This window comes from Cetorhinus maximus, chromosome 23, assembly GCF_964194155.1.
Source record: "Cetorhinus maximus chromosome 23, sCetMax3.hap1.1, whole genome shotgun sequence".
Lineage (NCBI taxonomy): Eukaryota > Metazoa > Chordata > Chondrichthyes > Lamniformes > Cetorhinidae > Cetorhinus > Cetorhinus maximus.
The window spans coordinates 61,010,861-61,035,417 of record NC_135901.1 but is presented as its reverse complement, the minus strand read 5'-3'; the positions used below and the strand labels follow the sequence as shown (position 1 = coordinate 61,035,417).

Below are 24,557 nucleotides of genomic sequence, written 5' to 3'. Positions count from 1 at the left end.
AGCGAGGCAGAATGTGTCTTATTCTCAATGCAGGAGCCTCTTGCGCAGGCGCAGTGGCATTTGTGACTCGAGCGTGCGCATTTCGCTTTTAGACTAGCACATGCGCAGTGCGAGTGCTGCGGTTGCGGGGAGGCAGACATCTCGATTCTGTGGCCGGGGAAAAACGGCCGGTTGTAGGAGGGTAATGGAGGCGGCGGAGTGGGTGCGGAGGATTCATAAACACCCAGCGGAGGCCTCAAAACCTGAATAAGAAGTTATGAGGCCCGCGTTAGCACGCTTTGTTTGCTGCATCAATTGATTTAATAATTTTCTTTCTTGGCCCTATTACTCCAATTTTCGATTGAATAATATTTCCGTTCAATGGCGGTGATGTTACCCAGAATTCGCGGCGAGATAGAATGTGCCCTGTTCTCACTCAATGCGCCGCTTGCGCAGGCGCACCGGAGATAAAGCATGGCGCATGCGCAGTTTAGTGTCCGACGGTGCATGCGCAGTGTGGGTGCTGCAGCTGTAGGGATGTGGTTATATCGACTGTGCAATCGGAGAGAACTTGCCGTGTTTTGGAGGGTAATGGAGGTGGCCAAGTGGGTGGGGAGGGTTCAGGAACACCCAGTGGAAGTCTCAAAAGCGGATTAAGTGCCTATAGAGCTCACGTTAGCACCGAACGGGCCCGTAACAGCTATGGAGCCGCGACCACAGTTTGGAGGCCCGAAACGATCCAGCAGGGCGCATGCGCGGTCATCGTGGTCCAGGTAGCAAGAGGAGAGAATGTTGTGGATTTCTATCCTGGACTGACAGGGATGGATTTTGGAAACTCCTTTTCCGGAGGTTAGAAGGGGAGGATTTACACACAGCAAACTCAAACCAAGAGAAGTGTTTGTCTCTTCTCAATTTCTATTCTTGGACTGACTCCGATGATTTTTTTTACAGGATATTAGAAGAACAGGATTTGAAGGCGGGAAACTGAAACCAAACATCAGATCAAAACCTGACAGAGTCACTCGATTCATCAGAACCTAACGTATGTTTCTCTTGTTAGGTCTTACATGGCCCTTTCCTTTCATTTTCTTTTATATTTCTCTCTCTTTAATATGTAAATTCTATTGTCCCATGTGCCTTTGAAACTGTATCTTCCTCATAATATAAAAAAACGTTCATGTTGCCAATATTGTCAGCAACCTTTGGGAAAATAAACACACCCCTTAGCGTTGCTTATCTGACTGGTTGTAAACAGAATAAGATCCCTTTGAAATCCAAACAATCCCTTAATGTATCTAAAAATAACAATTCCCTCCACACCTTACATCCATGTTTACTAATTAGCATGCCAAGCACATTTCAACACTTAGCTTCTTCTGATGATTTCAAACTTGCAGTCTACTTGACTTCAAATGTAATTAAATCATACAGACAGAACCACCTGTACATACACCCATAAACCTACTTTAAAATAAACCAGAATATTATGAAAATTATTATATTTTAGTCACATATTAGCAAGCCAATCTCCTACCCATGCCAATATGTTACCTCCGACACCATGAGCTTTTATTTTCTGCAATACCCTTTGAGGTGGGACCTTATCAAATACCTTCTGGTAGTCTAAATACAGTACATCCATCAGTTCCCATTTATCCACAGCACATTTTATTTCTTCAAACGACTCCAATAAACTAGATAAACATGATTTCCCTTTTACAAAACCATGTTGACTTTGCCTGATTACCTTGAATTTTTCTAAGTGCACTGCTATAACATCTTTAATAATCGCTTCCAACATTGTCCCAATGGCAGATGTTAAGCTAACTGGCCTGAAGTTTCTTGTTTTCTGCCTCTCTCCCTTTTTGGGTAAAGGAGTTACATTTACCACTTTTCAATCTAATGGAACCTAACCCAAACCTACGGAATTTTAGAAAATTAAAACAAATACCATCAACTCTCTCACTAGACACGTCTTTAAAGACCCGAACCTGAATTTCATCAAGACCCTGGGACATGTCAGCCGCAGCTCCAACAATTTGCTTAGTCCCACTACCCTGGTGATTTTCCTGAGCTCCTTCCTACCTTCCAATTCCTGATTTACAGATATTTCTGGGATGTTATAGTATCCACAGTAGTGAAGACCAATGCAAAATCTCTGTTCAATTCATCTGCTATCTCCTTATTTTCCATTATCAGTTCCCCAGGCTCACTTTCTGTACGACAAATGCTCACTTTATTACATTTTCTCATGCCCATTTACATGCTCACGTTTTCTTTTATAAATATCAATAGAAACTCTTACCATATGTCTTTATATTTCTAGTTAGCTTTCTCTAGTACTCTAATTGTCCCTCCTTATTCATCTTAGGTCATTTTTGCTGTTTTTATATTCTGTCCAATCATCTGATCTGCCACTCATCTTTCCGTGCATGATTTTTCTGGCTGGGGTGGTGGGGGAATCTAGAACTGGGGGACACCGTCTTAGACTAAGAGAGATGCCTTTTAGGACTGAGATGAGGAGGAATTTTTTCACTGAGAATGATGTGAATCTTTGCAACTCTTTGCCCCGGAGGGCTGTGGAGGCTCAGTCTCTTATTATGTTCAAGACTGAGATTGATGGATTTCTACATATTAAAAACTTCGAGGAATACAGAGTGCAGGAAAATGGTATTAAAGTAGATGATCAGCCATGAGCTCATTGAATTGTGGACTGGGCTCGAAGGGCTGAATGGCCTACTCCTGCTCGCTTATATTATGTTCTTATGAAAAGAGTATTGTTTTAGAAGCAAATATTTCTGTACAGGCTTTTAATTATTGGTGTGTGGGTGTTTGCAGCAAGTCTACTGAGTGTATTGCACATCCCCAGTTACCTTTGCGAAAGTAATGGTGGGCCACCTTCGTCTTGAACCACTGTCCAGTGAAGGTGCTTCCACAAGGCCATGAGGTAAAATCCTGATTTTCACCATTTTCACTCAGCGACGAAGGAACAGTAAGAATATGCCCAAAACAGGATGGTGTGTGGCTAAGATGGAAACTTGGAGATGAGGAATGAGTTTCTATGAATCTGCTACCTTCCTACTTCTATGTGGTGGAAACTTTAGGTTTGGGAGTTCCTGTCAAAATTCTGGTTGTGATGCAGATGAAAAAATCCTTCATCTTCACCCTGTCCCATCTCCCTCCCTCTCTTGTCACGTAGGCACACAGACCAGGTGGTAGGTTCTCCTCCTGTGCACTTAGTTGCAGCATCAATTGACTTCATAATTTAATAATTTCAGTTCTGCCGTAGGGTCATGAAGACTCGAAACGTTAACTGATTTCTTCTCCACCGATGCTGCCAGACCTGCTGAGTTTTTCCAGGTAATTCTGTTTTTGTCATAATTTAATATCTTTAGCTCCAATCATAATCGGATCACACAATATAATTTTGCATTCAACAATAACATAATTCAATGGCGTTGTGATTACCCAGCATTCAGCGAGAGGCAGAATATGCTCTATCCTCACTGTAGGAGATTATCGCGCAGGCGCAGTGTCAGGCTGTGACTCGAGCATGCGCCCTCCGAGCACTACCAAGCGCATGCGCAGTTGCGGTGCTGGGAGGAGCGTGGCGATTGCGTCGGCTCAGGGAGGAGAGACAAAGAGCGGAGCCAGCGGGTCAGTGATGGGGAATAGGAGCCAGCCAATCGGTGGGCCGGCTTCATAAATATCTACTGCATGCCTCAAATCGCAAATTACAAGTTTCCGGCCAGGCGTTTGCACTAACTTGGCGGCAGCGTCGTTTCTCCCTATATCAGGGCCCAGATTAACGGCCGCCATCTTTTTAGGACGCAAGGTGCAGGAGTGCGCATGTGCGATTGCCATCTTTATTGGACCAATATAAAGCAGTGCGCATGTGCGGTCGCCATCTTCATTGGGGCAATTGCAGCAGTGTGCATGTGCGGTCGCCATCTTTATAGGGGGCAATTACAGCAGTTGTGATCAAAGGTGGAGCAATTAAAATTGAGAATTGTCAGCAATCCGGAATTAGAGAAAGTGAAAATCTCTGGGAGGATTGTGAAACTGAAGGAGATGACAGAGAAAGGGAGGAGCGAGACCATGGAGGGATTTGAAAGAACGAGAAATTTAAAAATTTGTTGCATCTTGAACTTTGAATCTTTGACCTTTGTAGGTCAGTGACCACAGAGGTGATGGGTGGACAAGGCTTGGTGCGAGTAAGCACACGGGCAGCAGAGTTTATGATGACCTGGAGATTGCATGGGGTTGAATGTTAGAGGCCGGCCAGGCTTGCGTTAGGATAGTTAAGTCTCGGGGTACCAAAGGAATGGATGAGAGTTTCAGCAGCAGATGAGCTGAGACTGGGGTGGAGTCGGGCGATGTTACTGAGGTGGAAATAGGCGGTCTTGGTGATTATGTGGATATGTGGTTGGAAACTCATCTTGGGGTGAAATATTTCACCATGTTTGTGAACAGCCTGCTTCAGCGGCAAGCAGTTGTCAGGGAGAGTGATGGAGTCGGTGGCTAGGGAGTGGAGTTTGTAGTGGGGACTGAAGACAGTGGATGTCAGACAAGCCAGGACGGTGTGTGACTTGGAGGGGAACTTGGAGGTGATGATGTTCAGATGCACCTGCTACCCTGGTCCTTCTAGGCCGTGGAGATTTGTAATTTTGGAGATTGTGAATTGTAAAAATGTGAAATCTCTCTCCTGCACCCCTTGCCGCTCCCAACTCTCTCTCCCTCTCCCTCCCTCCTCCTATAGATGCCAGAGTCTTGTGTACAATCAGACTGAGTGGCAGGTTCCCTTCCCTGAAGGACATTAGTGAACCAGTTGGGTTTTTACGACAATCCAGCAGTTTTCATGGTCACTTTTTCCTCGTGCCGGCCCCACAAATTCCCAGATTCATTCAGCTCAATTTCACAACCTGCCTTTGTGTTTTTGTGGGTTCTCTCTCACTCCCTTTTTTCTGTTTTAAATCAATTCCACAGGGTGTTAGAAGGGGAGGATTTGCAGTTGGGAAACTCAAACCAAACATCACATCAGGATCTGACCAAGTCCCCCAAATTAAGCAAGCTGAATATCATCGCATTTTGAACATGGAAGGAAAAAGCACCGTTGACGTTATGGAGAAACCATGGAAATGTCCGGATTGTGGGAAGGGATTCAGTTACCCATCTGCACTGGAAATTCATCAACGCACTCACACTGGGGAGAGACCATTCACCTGCTCCAAGTGTGGGAAGGGATTCACTGATTCATCCACCCTGCAGAAACACCAGCGAGTTCACACTGACGAGAAACCTTTTAAATGTCCAGACTGCGGGAAGCATTTTAAAAGTTCCAGAAATCTGATGTACCATCAACATGTTCACACTGATGAGAAACCGTTCAGGTGCTCTCACTGTGGGACTGGATTCAGACGATCATCTCAACTCACTGTACACCAGCGAATTCACACTGGGGAGAGACCGTTCACTTGCTCCGAGTGTGGGAAGGGATTCACTCAATCATCTGACCTGCTGACACACCAGCGAGTTCACACTGGAGAAAGGCCATTCACCTGCTCAGAGTGTGGGAAGAGATTCATTCAGTTATCCCACCTGCTGACACACCATCAACGTGTTCACACTGATGAGAGACATTTTAAATGCCCAGACTGCGGGAAAGGCTATATAAGTTCCCAGGAACTGATTTCCCATCAACGTGTTCACACTGACGAGAAACCGTTCAGGTGTTCTCACTGTGGGACTGGGTTCAAGCGACCATCTGAACTCACTGTACACCAGCGAGTTCACACTGGGGAGAGACCATTCTCCTGCTCAGAGTGTGGCAAAGGATTCACTCAGTCATCGGCATTGCGGACACACCAGCTGCTTCACACTGGAGAAAGGCCCTTTATCTGTTCTGAATGTGGGAAAGGATTTGCTGATTCATCCAATCTGCTGACACACCAGCAAGTTCACACTGGAGAGAGGCCATTTAAGTGCCCAGACTGCGGGAAGTGCTATAAAAGTACCAGGGGACTGATGCTTCATCAACATGTTCACACTGATGAGAGACCATTCAGGTGCTCTCACTGTGGGACTGGGTTCAGGCGATCATCTCAACTCACTGAACACCAGCGCACTCACACTGGGGAGAGGCTGTTCACTTGCTCCGTATGTGGGAAGGGATTCACTTCCTCATCCAACCTACTTGCACATCAGCGAATTCACAAGAAACTACAGTGATTGGATTTTTCTGTTAATCACATCTAGGACTGAACCATGTTCACTGGGGTCTGTTTCTGCTGATGTTAATAAACTCCAGCCCAGCTGCAGGTGTTTATATTTTGGATAAAAGTCAAATAAATCAGCTTTATGTTAAACACTGTGTGTCAAGTCTTTTTAATATCTCTAACACAGGTTAGTTCCTTTCGAAGGGCTCTCCCTCACCCCTGTCTCCTCCATCCTCACCACCAGCAACAAGCGTGAGGAGCTCATGGAGCTTCTTTGTCACTAAGATTGAGACAATCCGATCAGCTGCCTCTGCTGCTTCCCTCCCTTCCACTAACCCAGCGGAACAAACTGTCTCTAAAATCCCCCCTTGTCTGAGCCCTGAACCCACATCTTTCTCCAGATTCTCTCCCATCTCCCCTCATGTCCTCTCAGTGCTCATCTTGTCCATGAGACTCGCCTTCTGCTCCAGTGACCCAATTCCCACTGAACTGCTGTCCATCCAACTTCTCCATGTTAGCTTATAATGTTAATGGTTCTCTCTCCCTTCCAGTACTGTCCCTTTCACTGTTTATCCAGTCCTCACCCATCCTAAAAAAGATCTATCCTTGGCCCATCCTATTTCTCATCTCCATGCTGCCACTCGGTGACATCATCCAAAAGCACGGTGTTAGTTTTCACACGTACACTGACAACGCCCAGCTCTACCTCACCACCATCCCTCTCCATTCCTCCACTGTCCCTAAATTATCAAACTGCTTATCCCACACCCAGTACTGGATGAGCTGAAATTTCCCCCAGTTAAAAATCAGGAAGATCAAAGCCATCATTTTCAGTCCCCACTAGAAATTCTGCCCCGTAACTACCCAGTCCATCCCTATGAGGTAACAGATACATTGTCCTGTGTTTGTCAAGCCAGGAATCTTTTTTCCAATGCAAGAGAGAGAGGGAGAGAGCCATTCCTATAATACTCAATACATTTCTGAAGACTTTGTTAGGTTATCAGACAGTGATTTCCTACAGATCTCCCCCCCTTATTGACTTCTCACAACAGATTTCTGACTAACCTCACTATTTCTAAGCTCCGAGCTTTTTTTCCTAATTTCTTGATGACAAACCGTAGATAACGTATTAAAGTTACTAGAATGATCAGAATCAGCAACACAAGCCCTTGAGCTGCCACTAAGAGTAAATGTCAAAACCTTTCCACTAAAATGTGATAACTATCGACTTAGATTCATTCTCACCACCTGCCGATCATCCCACACAATTCTAAATTATTGACATGGTGTAAATACATCAGGTTCAAACAAAAGTTCATGCACGGACTTTAAAGATTCTCCAGCTCTCTGTTCACCTGCATCCACCTCGTGGATATTTTCTAAATCCAGATTCTATTTCCCCTCTTCAAATTAATTTTGTTCACTTTGAAATGTTCAGTGTGTTTAATTCTATCCTAAATGTTTGAAAGACAGTTTCTCCATGGAGTATGTGTCAATGTCTTGATCATTTAAAACGTTGTCTCATTCTACCGGCCACAATAATCACTCATGTTCTAGTTTCTTTAAAATTTATTCATGGGATGTGGCCTTCGCTGGCTGGGCCAGCATTTATTGCCCATCCCTAGTTGCCCTTGAGAAGGTGATGGTGAACTGCCTTTTTGAACCACTGCAGTCCATGTGGTGTAGGTACACCCACAGTGCTGTTAGGAAGGGAGTTCCAGGATTTTGACCCAGCAACAGTGAAGGAACAGTGATATATTTCCAAGTCAGAATGGTGAGTGACTTGGAGGGGAACTTCCAGATGGAGATGTTCCCATCTATCTGCTGCCCTTCTAGATGGTAGTGGTGGGTTTGGAAGGTGCTGCCGAAGGAACCTTGGTGAATTCCTGCAATGCATCTTGTAGATGGTACACACTGCTGCTGCTGTGTGTTGGCGATGGAGGGAGTGAATGTTTGTGGATGGGGTGCCAATCAAGTGGGCTGCTTTGTCCTGGATGGTGTCAAGCCTTTTGAGTGTTGTGGGAGCTGCAGTCATCCAGGCAATTGGGGAGTATTCCATCACACTCCTGACTTGTGCCTTGTAGATGGTGGACAGACTTTGTGGAGTCAGGAGCTGAGTTACACATTGCAGGATTCCTAGCCTCTGACCTGATCTTGTAGCCACAGTATTTATATGGCTAGGCCAGTTCAGTTTCTGGACCCCCCCAGGATGTTGATCGTGGGGGATTCAGTGATGGTAATGCCATTGAACATCAAGAGGTGATAGTTGGATTTTCTTGCTGGAGATGGTCATTGTCTGGCACTTGTGTGAGGCGAATGTTACTTGCCAGTTGTAAGCCCAAGCCTGGATATTGTCCAGGTCTTGCTGCATTTGGACATGGACTGCTTCAGTATTTGAGGAGTCGTGAATGGTGCTGAACATTGTGCAATCATCAGAGAACATCCCCACTTCTGACTTTATGATGGAAGGAAGGTCATTGATGTTTTCCAGTAGCTGAGTATGTCTGAGGCCTGTTCTTCAGTGCAGGGTCACCATGGGTTTCCACATGTTCAATGCAGCACACATAACATATCACATCTGCACGCTCACATCAGCGTCCGAATAGCATCCCCTCTTGTCATCTGATACAGTCTGCTCTTCAACTTTCATGTGATCTTATCAAAAGATCAAGGTGGTGTCTATCTCAAGATCTTTGCTCACCTTCCCTGCATAGTTCCAATGCCTTCAGGTAGTGGCCAGACTTATCAGGTTCAGTTAAAAGCAAAATACTGTGGACGCTGGAAATCTGAAACAAAAACAGAAAATGCTGGAAAAACTCGCCTCGTCCCCACATTCCCTAGAATGTACCTATGTATCAGATTTAACTATTCCATTGAGCTATACCCAGAATGAGTTATTCCTATTCCCAATTGGTGCTGTGATTCTCCCTTTTATTCTAAATGCATCATTCCATTAATTACCATTCGATCTCATTCAGGAGTGCTGGGGAAACTTTACTGTCCCATTTAATATCACATAATATGGTGTTTGTAGATCAGAGACATAAGTACAGAGACTTGCTATCAGACTGTAGATCACTCCCATATCTCCTGTTCTCAGGCACTTTGTCCTGAATGATAACAAATGGGATGAAGCCAAATCTTTAAAAAGCAAAGCCTTTTGTTTAAATTGTCACCGTGCTGTAGTGGAAGGGGTTAACTTCTCAGCTTGTTAGCAAAGGGACTGAAGAAACATTCTCAAATGTGCACACTTGTGTCAACTTTATGTAACTTCATTTTCAGATCAAGGATGAACCAAACCCTATTTCAATTTCTGTTTTTCCAATTCTTTTGGTATTTTTCACAGCTTTTCACAAATGTTTTTTTTCTTCTTTCTTCAGGTACCTTTCCAAATGACGGTAATAAAACTGAAGAAAAATAAAACTGAAAAAGTTCACTTTCACAGGCAAAAGGAGCTTCAACCTTCTGAGACTGAAAAGAGTTAAAGAGGGTGGAGCTTCCCACAGCTTGTGAGCTCCAGTTCATAACATCAAGGCTGAAGCTTATCTTTAGGGAATCCAACTTTTCGATGCCTTTTACAATTGTACAAGTTCATTGTGATTCATACCTAAAGGTTTACTTTCACTCAGTCATTATAACCTTTCACTTTTCTCAGCACAGAAGCTGGCAGCATTTTAGATTCAATCCCAATTGTAAACTTCTCTTGTAGCTGGCGTATGGAGAAGATCATGTCCACTTTAGATCTGCCAGCACAGAAACCGCACTGTGCTTCTGGATACACTCGGTCTGCAAGTAGATGGAGTCTTTTAAGCCTGACCCTAGGGAAGGTCGTCCCTGTGATGCTAAGGAGTGAGATGTCCCTGTAGTTGTTGCAATCTCCTCTGTCACCTTTCTTTTTGTATATTGTGATCATTCTTCAATCACACGTGTCCTGTGGAATGGATCCTACCTCCCAACAGAGAAGGAGGAGCTCATGAAGCTGTGACAGTAGATGGGACTTTCTGGGCTTGAGCAGTTCAGCTGGAATTCCATCCCTGCCGGGTGTCTTTCCGCTTGCTAAACAATCAATGGCCTTTTCGAGCTCACGTGATGAGGGCTCCTCATCCAACTCAACCATGACAGGAAGCTGCAGGAGAGAGTCAAACGGAGACTGGGAGATGTCTGTCTCATGGGAGCACAGCTCACAATAAAGTTCACCCCAGCGGGACATCTGTTTACATCTGTCAGTGAGAACTTCACCATCTGCTGATCTCAGGGGGTAACTTTGGTGATGGTCGGACCAAGCGCCCTCCTGATCCCATCATACACAGCACGTAGATTTCCATTGTCACAGGCAGTTTGGTTTCTTGACGTGGGCTGATCCAGTGTTTATTTGCACAGTATCTCCCTGTCTTTTACACAACTGTCTCAGCTACTTTCAAGTTACAGTGTTCTAGCTGTTGAATTTATGTTGTAATCAGGTAGGCTTTGCTTTTTGCTTCAATGACAGATTCATCTCTGCTGAGTAGGTCTCAAACCAGTCTTTGTTGTGGGTTCCACCTTTCCCAAATGTTGCTGCTGCTGTGTCAGAAATGATTGAACTCAGCGACTTCCAAGATTCAGCAATATCAACATTGACTGATGAAGCTTTTACTGATGAGCCTATAAAATACTTCACTATTTTGTTTATCTTCCTTGATAATTTAATAACATAATGGAGGTGTCACTGTGAGTAATGTACAAGTCAGTAAGAATTGTCAGCAAGGATTAATCAGCACTTTCTAATTGGAGATGTTAATCAGTGGAACCTCTCAGACACTGAATTGTAGAGTTCGTACCAAAGATAAATTTAGGATAAAGTAAAAGTTAATAATTTTATTATAAATGCGTTCCTGTCATGGGTTCTTGAATTAAGTGTAAGATCACAGATGGTGCTTTTAAGAAATACACTACAGTCCAGAAAATCAGTGACAGAAACAGAATATTAAACTCCAGCCAGTTATACGGCGGTCAACATCAGCAGGAACAAACCTAATTATTGTCCGACTATCAATCCTGGACGTGATTAACAGAAGCACTAATCACAGAATCCAACTCCACAGTCATTTATGAATTCACTGATGAGTCCGCAGGTTGGAGGATCCTGTGAATCCCTTTCCACACACGGAGCAGGTGAATGGTCTCTCCTCAATGTGAATTCGCTGGTGTACAGTCAGCTCAGATGTCTGTCTGAAACTCTTTCCACAGCTATTTCAGCTGAATGGGCTCTTCTCAGTGTGAATTCGCTGGTGTGACTGAAGGCTGGATAACCGAGCAAATCCCTTCCCACACGCGGAGCAGGTGAATGGTCTCTCCCCAGTGTGAATTCGCTGGTGTTTCACCAGATCAAATGACTGAGCAAATTTTTTCCCACACACGGAGCAGGTGAACGGCCTCTCCCCAGTGTGAGTGCGCTGGTGTACAGTGAGGGCAGAAGAATGTCTGAACCTCTTTCCACAGGAAGTGCAGCTGAATGGCTTCTCCTCAGTGTGAATTCACTGGCGTTCAATGAGGACAGATGACTGTATGAAACTCTTTCCACAGGTACTGCACCTGAATGGACTCTCCTCAGTGTGAATTCGCTGGTGTAACTGGGGGCTGAATAATCGAGCAAATCCCTTCCCACAAACGGAGCAGGTGAACGGTATCTCCCCAGTGTGAAGCCGCTGGTGTCTAACCAGGTCAAATGACTGAGTGAATCCCTTCCCACACACAGAGCAGGTGAACAGTCTCTCCCCAGTGTGAGTACGTTGGTGTACAGCGAGTGTGGATGAATGCCCGAAACTCTTTCCACAAGAGGTGCAGCTGAAAGGCTTCTCCTCAGTATGAATTTGCTGGTGTGACCAAAGACTGGATGACCGAGTGAAACCCTCCCCACACACAGAGCAGGTGAACGGCTTTTCCCCAGTGTGAATTCGCTGGTGATTCAGCAGGCTGGCTGACTGAGTGAATCCCTTCCCACACATGGAGCAGGTGAACGGTCGCTCCCCAATGTGAACTCGCTGGTGTGTCGTGAGGGTGGATGAATACCTGAACCTCTTCCCACAGTAAGTGCAGCTGAAGGGCCTCTCCTCAGTGTGAATTCTCTGGTGTAACATCAGGGAGGTTTTCTGAGTGAATCCCTTCCCACACTTGGAGCAGGTGAACGGCCTCTCCCCAGTGTGACTGCGTCTATGGTATTCCAGCCGGGATGGATAAATGAATCCTTTGCCACAGTCCTCACATTTCCAAGGTTTTTCCATGGTGCCAATGTCTTTATGTTTCTACAGTTGAGCCGATCAATTGGAACCTTGTCCATACACAGAACAGGTGACAGTTTCTCTCTGCTGTGAATGGTGTGATGTTTGTCCAGGCTGTGTAACTGGTTAAAGCGCCTTCCACAGTCAGCGTGCTGGAACACTCTCACTCGGGGGTATGAGTCTCGATGCTTGTCCAGTCACATTTATGTTTCAATTATTTTCTTGGAGACAAAATGGACGAACATTTTCCCTTCCACCTACAAAGGTCGATGGTATTCAGGTTCTGGATAACCAATTGACTCAGCCAAGATGTTTAGTTTCAGTGCACATCTCCAAAACCTTACTTTCTAAGTCCTGTAAAGAGAGGTTACAAAAGTAATCACTGTAAGTACAGCATAGGAATTCAGAGCAAACAGTTCTTGTTTTTACTTTCTCATTTCCCAAAGCTGCGAACCCTTGGCCCAAACACACTCCCATTTTCTGTGCTAAATTCCAAACCCATCATACCATCTCCCCCATATATTTCCTCCACTCCGAGTTTTCTCCCTCCATCTGCTCTGGTTCAGTTCAGTTCTCAAACCCCTGTGTGCAGAGTGAGAATAAAATCAATGAATGAATCACTTTTCTCCTGGTCACTGGGACCTTGAAGCCCCGCCTACTCTCATTTCACCAGGATAGCCGGGCATGCGCAAAGCTCGCTGCTGAAGCAAGATGGCGGCTGTTAACCTGGGCCTCTTCATGGTGAAAAGCCCCAGAGCTGCAGGTTCTTATTGGCAGTTTCCTGCCTCCAGCGGGTGTTTCTGAATCCTCCCCAACCACATCTTAGGGCTTCTGCACTGCTCTTACTCCAGCTCATAATGACTGGGGAGTGATTGGTGGCATCTCTGGCTCCAGCTCCGGCCTCCCCAGCTGCACTGGAGAGGTGCAAAGGAGATTCACCAGGATGTAGCCTGGGCTGGAGAGTTTCAGCTATGAAGAGAGACTGGATACGCTAGGGTTGTTTTACTTAGAGCAGAGAAGCCTGAAGGGGGAACTGATAGCGGTATACAAAATTATGATGGGCATAAATAGGGTGGAAGTGAAGAAGCATTTCCCCTTAGCAGGGGTGTCATTAACCAGGGGTCATCGATTTAAGGTAAGGGGCAGGAGGTTTAGAGGCCATTTGAGGATTTTTTTTCACCAAGAGGGTGGTTGGAGACTGGAACTCACTGCCTGAGGGGGTGGTAGAGGCAACAACATTTGAGAAGATTTAGATGAACACCTGAAACGCCACAGCTTACAGGGTTAGGGGCCAAGTGCTGGAAAATGGGATTAGAATAGACAGGTGCTCGATGGCCGGCACAGACAGGATGGGCCGAAGGGCCTGTTTCTGTGACTGACCAATAGGAAGGGGGCGGGGCTGGAGGACCGAGCGGCAGCGGCTGGTCCTCCAGCCAATCGGAATGAATGAGGGGCGGGGCTGAGCCATCTGTGGCAGCGCATGCGCTCCGCCGCACACTGACCCCTATAAAGATGGCGGCCGTTGACCCCCGGGCCTGTCAGCGGGAATACCCCGAGCAGCTGCCGCCGGTTCAAACCCGGACCCGGGATCGTCTTACTGGGGGTTCGGGGTCTACACGGGGTGTTTGTGAACCCTCCTGTCTAACCCAGCCGCCGGCTCCATCCCTCCCCGCTCACCCGGTAAACAGCCGCCGCCCCGGATTTTGTTATTGGGGTTTGGCGGCTCCACTGGGTGTTTGTGAGGTTTCCCCACCCACTCCGCCGCCTCCAACCCTCTTACAATCGGCCGTTTCTCTCGGGTTGCGGAGTCGAGATAACCGCCTCCCCGCAGGTGCAACATCCAGGCTGCGCATGCGCCAGCCTGAACCTTGTACTGCGCATGCTCCGTTCACAACCCACCACTGCGCCTGCGCGGGAGCCCCTGTGGTTAAGATGGGGCACATTCTAACAAGCAGCGAATGCTGGGTAAGAGCCGAGGCATGGAAAAGGCAACACGTTAAAGACAGAATTATGTTTTCTACTCCGTTTACAATTGGAGCCGTGGAGATAATGTACAGAATTATTAAATAATTTGTTCCAACAACCAAAGTGCATGAAACCTCCACTTCTGTTCTGTTCTGGGAGTAATCAACAGCAGAACAAACCCTAACAGTTGGATGTGAACACTTTGGAGTCTCAGCAGCTGGAATGAACAAGTGATTTTAAAAGATAATTGTATACATTGGTCCATTGGCTTCATTGTCTTCGAATCACAAAACATAATTTTCAATTCAGCCACGTGGCCTTTCAATGGCGGTAATCCTACCCAGCCTTCGCTGCGGGGTTGAATGTGCCCTGTCCTCGCTGCAGGATTTCCCCGCGCAGGCGCAGTACCGGACTCTGCCAGGAGCATGCGCATTGCGGGCTCTAACTTGAGCTGAGCAATAGGAGTGAATGGAGTCGGTGGGTGGGCAGGAATGAAGGAGCCGAGTGAGTGGGGAGGAATGGAGGCGGCCGATTGCTAGGGGACGATTGGAGGGGCCGAAGAGGTGGGGAAAAATGGCGGCGGCTGAGTGTATGCGGCTTCACAAATACCCAGTGGAATCCTCAAACTCTCAATAAGAAACTCCCGGTCCCGGGGTTGTACCAAGCGGTGAGGCGGCTGTTTATTGCTGAGAAACTGCCCGGTGAGCGGGGAGGGGTGGAGCCGGCGGCTGGGTTAGATAGAGTGTGGGGGAGGCAGATTCAGTCGTGGATTTCAAAAGAAAATTGGACCAATACCTGCAGCATGTCCAGGGAAAGGGCAGGAGAGTGGGACCAGGTGAGTTAGTTCCAGAAGAGTAAGAGGTCCCCCATTTCAAACAAAGATGAAGAGGTTTTTTTGGTTTTCTCAGAGGGTTGTTAGTGTGAGGAATGTTCCCCAGAAGGCAATGGAGGCTCTGTTATTGAATTTATTCAAGGCAGAATTAGACAGATGTTTGATAGACATGTGAGTCAAGGGTTATGGGGGGCAGCGGGAGTTGGGGGGGTGGTGTTAATGGACAGACAGGAAAGTGGAGTTGAGACCACAACCAGATCAGCCATGATCTTATTGAATGGCAGAGCAGGGTCAAGGAGCTGATGGCTGACGATCCTCTGACCAGGGCTGAATGGCCTCCATCTGTGGCGTTACCCTGGCTCTGATTTTATGGTACTGTGAGGGGCTTGAGCGATCAAATGGTCTATTCCTGTTCCTATTTGTTATGATCTAATTCAGTACCGTTACCACTCAAGGCAATGGTTACTATCATATTGCCAGCAGTAGCATGTGCAACTGGTCCAAGGCTGGACTTAGGCTACAGTCTCTATCGAGTCATGGATTTGAATCTCATCACTGCCAAAGTTTCTGTTGGTTCGTCCTTTCAGACGTTTCACCAAATCCCTTAGGATAAGCTCGGGGCATTGACATATGAAGTGGTTTGTCTAGGTAGGGAGAACAAGGGAGGCTGTAGGAATTGCAAGGTGAGTGGGAATAGGTGGGGCTGAATGTTCTCAGTTTCTTCTGTAACATTTCCATGATTTTACATGAACAACATTTATACCAGTGTGAGATCTCAAGTCATGGCTGAGTGATTAAGGCGATGGATTGGAACTCCACTGGGATCTGCGCACACAGGTTTGCATCCTGCCGATTGCGCTGCTCAGTGTTCCTTCCTTTTGGAACCTCCAGGATTAATTCTTGGCTAAATGAAGTCAGAACCTTCCAAACACTTCCGTCTGTTTTTCCTGCTTCACTTCTGTGTTCCTTCTTTCCTGTTTATCCATAAGCATTCACTGAATCTGCAGTCAATATTGGAACAAAGCTGAGCTAATTAGTGGCATCCTTGTTTTCTGAGAGTTTGCCTCTCCTTAGAGACAAACCCTTGCCCGCTGTCACTCTCGGTGTATATGTCTGTGTGTGTCAATGTGGTTCAGTTACTGAGGAGTGAGCGCATTTTTACCATTGCAAACTTTATTCAATTTCATTATATATCTTCATGGTAAATGGTACAGAGAATAACAACAGGTGTAAAAGTTGAAGGAGGAGATTGAACCTTTCTGTGTTTATTTAAGTGGAGACTGCTTATTGATTCAGTGCCCATACGTTTCACAGCAGAGGAAGATTGAAATGTTCACTGAGCAACTTTTAAACAGACAGTGGATTCAGTCGGTGTGATGGTGGGTTCCGGTTTGGTAAATGCAATCAGAGAATCAATTTCTATTCATAGCTTTTTGCCCAATCTTTCTAATAGGTTGGATGTTATGTACATTTGTGTTCCATTTTCTCGATTTATTTTAAATGAATATTCATAAATCTATTTGTGTGGGAACTTACTGAATAACAGCAGAACTGGCAAAGTTTGGACAATATTTCCTTGTAGCCAAAGGACACAAAGCAGAACTATGCCGATAATATAAGTAGAAGCGGGGAGAGAGGGAATCTACTTGACCCTAGGTGGTCTTAAACCATTGAACCTTCAGTTGGAAGCTAATTTCGTTCAAAAAGTATGCTGCAGAAACACCCGCATGGTTCAGATTCTGGGCTTTCACCGCCTGGGTTCAATTCCTTGTCTCGATGTTGTGCAAAGTGTCGTAACTAGTACCCAATTTATGGTTTGAAAAACAATCATATTAAACTCGAAACCTTAACCCTGTTTCTCCCTTCATATTTGCTGTCAGACCTACTGAGAACTTCCAGCACTTTCTGTTTTTATTATAACATGAATTATTGTCTTCATCATACACATGAACACAAGAAATAGGAGCAGGAGTAGATCAAACGGCCCATCGAGCTTGTTCTATCATTCAATTCAATCATGGCTGATCTTGGGCTTCAACTCCATTATCCTGCCCATTCCCCATATCCCTTAATTCCCCGAGAGACCAAAAGCCTGTCCATCCCAGCCTTAAATGTATTTAATGATGGAACATCCACAACCCTCTCCGTAGAGAATTCAAAGATTCACAACCCTTTGGGTGAAGTCATTTCTCCTCATCTCAGCCCTAAATTATTGGCCCTTTATCCTGAGACAGTGCCCCAGTGTTTTATATTCCCCGACCAGTGGATACAATCTCTGTGTCCACCCTATCAAGCCCCCTCAGAATTTTACAGGTTTCAATTAGATTGTCTTTCATTCTTCTAAACTCCAGAGAATAAAAGCCCAATTTATTCAGCCTCTCATCATAGGACAGCCACCTCGTTCCAGAGACCAATTTAGTGAACCTTCCCTGCACCTTCTCCACTGCCAGTACTTCCTTTTATAAATGTGGAGATGAAAACAGCACACGGGATTCTAGATGCAGCCTCACCAAAACCCTGTTAGAAGACTTCTTTATTCTTGCTCTCCAATCCCCTTGAAATAAAGGCCAACATGCCATTGACCTTCCTAATTTCTTGCTGCCCCTGCATGCTAACTTTCCACGTTCCTTGTACGAGCACAACCAGGTCTCTCTGAACTTATAAATTTCTCACCTTTCAAAAGCATTCCGTTGTTCTAATTTTTACAATCAAATGAACATATTCGCAGCTGCCGACATTATATTCCATCTGCCATCTTGTTGCCCATTCACATGACTTTCCAATATCTTTTTAAGGTGACCTTGTTACCAAAATTCATAAATTTAAATTGTAGGCCCCAGTGAGAATTGAACTCACGACCCCTGGTTTACAAGACCAGTACTCTAACCACTGAGCTATGGAGCCAGCTGTCATTTCACTGTCACAGCAAGTCTCCTAGTGGAACGAGGGACAGGACAGTATTCTTTCTTTGCTGTAACTGTCTATAATTTTATGTTTCCCAGGACCATTTCCCAGTCTTTCCGACATTTTATTGCACGCTTGGGAGAATGTACTTTCTTGCATTCCCGCTTTTGAAGTCAAGACACTGAGCAATTTCAAAATTTTTCATTAATTCCAGCACAGGGTTTGGAACCAGACCAGTTGAACGACACTTTATTGGTGCCAATCCTTCACTGCAGCTCATCCCTTAAAAACAGCGGCTGTCATTGCCCGAAGATGTCATTTATGAGAAAATTCTGTGAGAGAAACTTATCTCTGGTGAAAGTGTCTGAAAAAGAGCAAATGGGGCGGAGATAAAGCACGTTGCAAGAATTATAGACAGCTTTCCTCGTGATTTACAGGTAAGGATTGTGCCCTTTCACCGCCGTGACCCGGACTCGATTCCCGGCCAGGCAATGAAGGTTTATTGATCTGGTACAAACCGTTAAAACAAGCCTCATTTACTTATTGATTGAAAACCGAAACGCACAACAGCTCCGCCCGAATCAGTGGAGTGAGAGTTGAAGTTTCACATCAGAGATGCAAATGAACATCGCTCTCAAAACTCGTCCGCGACTAACAGCAATTCCTTAGGGAAAACACTTTCATATCAAATCCAAGATGACTATAAAGTGAGTGGTTCGGCCCGTCGTGCCTGTGTTGGCCTCAAGAAGAGCAACTAAACCAATTCCACACACCCCCCTTTCCCCCACACCAATTTCTATTCACATTGGCAATGTTCTTCCAGATATTTTATGAATAAAGTATTTTTTTTTTTAATTCTATTTACATTGTCTCTCCTCATTCGCCCTGTCAAAATAAAGGACCGCAACCCGCCTCAACCCCCACCCCCCGTATTAAACTGGAGTTGTCTCTTGCTCACCCAAAGGAAATTCCTAATGTCCCCGAAAGTGGGAAGCAACTGAAAATTTGGGAGCTGTTGGCTTCGGACTCATTCCTCTAGAGACTGGAACCTGAATCCAGCTCTCCAGTTTGTAGAGCAAATGGCATTCGATTGTAGTCAGCAGCTCAGAAATAACGATGACCTGTTTGATCAAAATAAAGTTCTTTTGTAATTCGATATGAAATCAGTTGCATTAATAAATAATGATTGTATCGAAAACTGTACGAGGAATCCTAGTCCAACTCTTCATGTCATTGGGTCAGGGAAACTTTGTTAACTAAGGCAAACTGTGCATGGATTCTGCAGAAACTCCTTCTTCAAGCGAGAAATGGACAATAATTGAAAGGGGGAAAACTCAGGTTTAAGTAAAGAGAGAAGGAATTTGAGACGAATTGGTTAAGTCTTTAAAAAAAGCTGGCACAGATACGATGGGGTGAAGGGCTTCACGTTGTAGTAAAAACAGGAAATGCTGGAAAAACTCAACAGGTCTGACAACACCTGTGAAGAGAGAAGCAGAGTTAATGCTTCGATTCGGCCTGAATCTGAAGAAGAGACATACGGACTCGGAACGTTAACTCAGCTTCCCTCTCCACAGATGTTGCCAGACCTGCTAAGTTTTTCCAGCATTTTATGTTTTAAGTTCAGATCTCCAGCATCTACAATATTTTGCTTCCATCTTAGGCTCCCTTACTGCGCTGTGCCATTTGTTGATGACATTGTTGATCAGTCTGTCTCCAGCATTCCTAATGAGAACAGCCGAATTCCATTTCTTCAAAACAAAGACCCAAAGTGCTGCTGCATGACGTCACCGCTTAACATTCCAGACTGCTCCATTGGGATCTTTACAGCGCAGGGTTTGTGCAGGGCAGTGGGGGTCATGATCATTTCACATGTGGCAGAGCAGCGGTTTGAAGCCGGGCAAGATCATGATCCAAACTTGTTTATTTAAGTGTGAGTAAATGTTCAATAATTTACATTTGTTGTTAAAAATGAACACATGGGTTCGAACCCTGCCGTCTAAGGATTTATCATTTTGAATAGGAGAAAACCCACCCAAACACACCCGAATTGTCTTATTCATTTGTGAGCATTCAGGAGATGGCGTATTGGCATTGTCATTGGGCTAGAAACCCAGAGATAAAAGCAAAATACTGTGGATGCAGGAAATCTGAAGTGAAAACAGAAAATGCTGGAAAAATTCAGCATGTCTGGCAATATTTCTGGTAGAGAAATACAGTTAATGTTTCAAGTCCGTGTGACTCTTCTTTGGAGTTCGTTGAAAGCAGCACACAGGGCCGAATGGCCTCTTTCTTTGCTGTAACTTTCTATACTTTGATATTTCCCAACACCACTTCTTTCACAGTCATTCTGCCATTTTATAATCCGCTCTTGCGAGTGGGTGCAAAGCTCAACCACGTGCACAAGACTGGAGTCTGCGACTGTGGATAATCGGCACTGTGCACATTTCTGTCATCAGTACCTGGGAGAATCAGGAAGATGAGATCCCAGATTATCTTTACCATGTCATCTGCAAACTCATTCTTTCTAAAATCCTTGCATCCCACATTCTCTGTCCCTGCTTTCCAGGATAGGCTTGGGTTCATGAACTGACTGTGTCTGCATCAAGCAGCTAATTGACCTGGGAGCTGGACGGACAGAGGGAGCTGGAGGCGAGAAAGGGACAGAGGCAGAAACAGATGCGACATGACAGTGTGTAGAATTGGATGTGTCTCAGTTACTTTCAGTGATGAATTTCTGCCGCGTATTCCCTTGTCAGTTTCACAGGAGCTGCAGTGATGAGGTTGGTGGGTTTTGGAAATTGAAAGTTGTACATGTGCAGCTTGTGGGGATATTTCACCTCACTGTCAATTTCATGTTCCAGCTCACAGAAACCGTTGTTGTCATTAACTGAAGAATTCATTCTATTCAAAATGGAAACAGGGATAAAAGCAGCGTCAATAAACCAAACTGAAATGAGTTCACCAGTTTCCCTGGTGGGCTAGTGGTCAGGATTCGGTGCTTTCAGCGCCGGGGCCCGGGTTCGATTCCCGGTCAGGGAATGCAAATTTATTGAGCTTGTAGAATTGCCAAGATGAGTATTAATTACTTATTGATTGAAAACATTTAGTATCTCCACCAGAATCAGTTGACGTTTCGCCTCAGAGCTGGAAATAACACACTTGGAACAGGTTGGGTTGGTGGTGCCAGGCAAAATATGGGTGGGAGAAGGGTAAATTTTGGCGCCTACTGGTTGCATTGACAAAGATATCACTCCTGATGGATCAACCAACAAGAACTGTTCTTTAAAAGAGCACATCTGCTCATCGAGGCCGAATGACCTCTTTCTATGCTGTAAGTTTCTATAATTTTATGTTTCCCAACAGCATGGGTGCTTCTTTCACAGTCATCCTGCCATTTTATAACCCACTCTAGCGAGATATACTTTCTTACCTTGCTTTCGGCTCTTTTGAAACCAAAACACGGAGCAAATTCAGCGAGTTTCCTTGTCATTTATAGCACGAGATTTGTCACGAGACTAATTGAACGACACATTAATGATGCCAATCCTTCACTGGAGCTCACCGCGACCAAAGAGCAGTGTTATCATCAGCCTGTTATGTAACTTCTTGCAGTATATCTGCTGAACAATATAAGCTTATCACAGCTCAGCTTTCTTCACATGGAAACCCTCTGTGAAAATACAAAAAATTTCAAAGCTGAACAATATAGACAAGACTGGAAGGAGAGTGTGACTGTGGATAATCGGCACTGTGCACGTTCCTGTAATCAGTACCTGGGGGAATCAGGAAGATCCTGGTGTCTCTTTAGCCTGTTATCTGTAAACCGATCACGTTGTGTATTACAAAAACAGAAACAGAAATACCTGGAGAAACTCAGTAGGTCTAGCAGCATCGGTGTAGAAGAGTACAGTTGACATTTCGAGTCCTTATGACCTTTCAACAGAACCACTCTGTGACAGAGTGACATGAGGGGACATGTTTCATAACATGTATATAATCTTTAATATATATTTTTTCAGGGAGGTTATGTAGCGCGCTCTCGCATGCATGTACAAAGGTCACACTATCTCAGCTCACACTCCTCCCCCCGCCCGCACAGGCAGCGCTGAACACTGCTGCTCACGTTTCACGCAGCGCAGGCCTTAATTGGCCCCCAGCATGAACTTGCCTTCCGGGCCTGATTGCAGGCAGCGGTCAGCTTCCCAACTGCCCCATTCACCCCCACCGAGCCCGCACGCCAAGGGCAAAATTCTGCCCATGGAGCTTCCTTGTCACTAAGATTGAGACAATCCGATCAGCTGCCTCTTCTGCTTCCCTCCCTTCCACTAGCCCAACAGGACAAACTGCCTTTAAAATTCCCCCTTGTCTGAGCCCTGAACTCTCATCTTTCTCCAGTTTCTCTCCCATCTCCCTCATGCCATCTCGCTGCTCATCTTGTCCAAGAAACCCACTTTCTGCTGTACTAACTCCACTCTCACTGAACTACTGATCACCCAACTTCTCCATGTCAGCTGATATAATTCACAGTTTTCTCTCTCTCTCCCCTGGTACTGTATCAACGTGCTTATCCCACACGTAATACTGGATGAGCAGAAATTTCCTCAATTAAAAATTGGGAAGACCAAAGCCATTGTCTTCAATCACGACTACAAATTCCATCCCATAACTAATGAGACCATCCCTATGATTAACATAGGGATACATTGTCCTATGTTTATCAAGCCAGGAATCTTACTTCCTAAACAAGGGAGCGAGAGAGAGACAGAGAGCTATTCTTGTAATGTTCAATAAATTTCTGATGATTTCATAAGGTTAATTAGAAAGTTATTTCTCACAGATCTTCCCACCTTGAGAAGGGAATATCCTTACTGACTTCTCACAACTAATTTCTGACTAACCTCACTATTTCTAAGCTACGAGCTTGTTTTCCTAATTTCTTGATGACAAACCGTAGATAACATACTAAAGCTACTAGAATGATCAGAATCAGCAACACAAACCCTTGAGCTGTCACCAAGAGTAAATGTCAAATCTTTTCCACTAAAATGTGATAACTATCGACTTATATTCATCCTCCCCACCTGCCGATCATCTCTCACAATTCTAAATTATTGACATGTTGTAATTACATCTGGTTCAAACAAAAGTTCATGCAAGTACTTTAAAGATTATTCAGCTCTGTTCACCTACACCCATTTCGTGGATATTTTCTAAATCCAGATTCTATTTCCTTCTTCAAATTAATTTGACTCACTTTGATATGTTCAATGTATTTAATTCTTTCCTGAATGTTTGAGAGGCAATTTTTATATGGAATATGTGTTAATGTCTTGATAATTTAAAACGCTGTTTCATTCTAATGGCCACAATAATCACTCATGTTCTGTTTTTTTTATTCATTCATGGGATATGGGCTTCGTTGGCTGGGCCAGCATTTATTGCCCATCCGTGGTTGCCCTTGGGAAAGTGGTGGTGAGCTGCCTTCTTGAACCACTGCAGTCCATGTGGTGTAGGGACACACACAGTGCTGTAAGGAAGGGAGTTCCATGATTTTGACCCAACGACAGTGAAGAAATGTTTCCATATCAGGATGGTGAGCGACTTGGAGGGGAATTTCCAGGTGGTGGTGTTCCCATCTATCTGCTGCCCTTATCCTTCTAGATGGTAGTGATAATGGTTTTGGATGGTGCTGTCGAAGGAGCTTTGGTGAAATCTTGCAGAGCTCCTCATCAAACCCCATCTCGTCTCATTCATTTTCCACCACTTGGCCCGTAGCCCTGTAAGATGTGGTGTTTCAAGTGTTCATCTAAATATTTTTTAAATGTTGTGAGGATTCCTGCCGCTACCACCCCCTCAGGCACCTGGGCCTGGGGATTTATCCACTTTTAAGGCCGCCGTTAGAGACTGAGTCTCAGTTAATCATTGTCTGAATCTGGGGAAGGGAGGGGCAGATTCTGTTAGCAAATGGAATGAAAAACAACAAAGACCAAGTTCCAGCTCATACCATTCGCACCTTATGATAACATAGTTATGGGATAATCTTGAGGATGGATAGAGTTGTATTAGAAGCATTTCAGGGAAGGTTCATTCGGTTGATTTCTGGGATGAAAGCGTTGTCTTTCTTTTAAAATTCATTCTTGGGATGTAAGCTTTGCTGGCAGGTTCCAGATAGCCCACACGCTCTGGGTGAAAAGAAAATCCTCAAATCCCCTCTAAACCTTCTGCCCCTTACCTTTAATCTATACCACCTGAGTATTGACCCCTCCACTAAAGAGAAAAAATTCTTCCTATCCTCTATCTATGCCACTCATAATTTTGTGCACCTCTATCAGGTCCCCCCTCAGCCTTCTCTGCTCTGAGGAAAACAACCCCAGCCTATCTAGTCTCTCTTCATAGCTGAAATAT

At 45.0% G+C, this 24,557-nt stretch overlaps 2 protein-coding genes and 2 non-coding genes across 4 annotated transcripts in view; 2 read left to right on the top strand and 2 right to left on the bottom strand.

Moving 5' to 3' along the window:
* LOC144698069 (uncharacterized) overlaps nt 1–24,557 on the bottom strand; it is a 207,830-nt gene that overhangs the window by 146,243 nt on the left and 37,030 nt on the right. Inside the window, 1 exon segment of the mRNA XM_078569995.1 lies at nt 11,469–12,334. Within this exon segment, the coding sequence (XP_078426121.1) occupies nt 11,469–12,334 (866 nt within the window).
* Nucleotides 3,631–6,207, top strand: LOC144697670 (uncharacterized). Its single transcript, XM_078569690.1, has 2 exons — nt 3,631–3,636; nt 4,966–6,207. Exon 2 carries the CDS (start codon nt 5,074–5,076, stop codon nt 6,205–6,207), a length of 1,134 nt encoding a protein of 377 aa, XP_078425816.1. The 5' UTR covers nt 3,631–3,636; nt 4,966–5,073.
* trnat-ugu (transfer RNA threonine (anticodon UGU)) lies at nt 18,080–18,152 on the bottom strand. The gene has a single exon. It is a non-coding gene; the product is annotated as a tRNA-Thr (tRNA).
* On the top strand, nt 21,120–21,191 carry trnae-uuc (transfer RNA glutamic acid (anticodon UUC)). The gene has a single exon. It is a non-coding gene; the product is annotated as a tRNA-Glu (tRNA).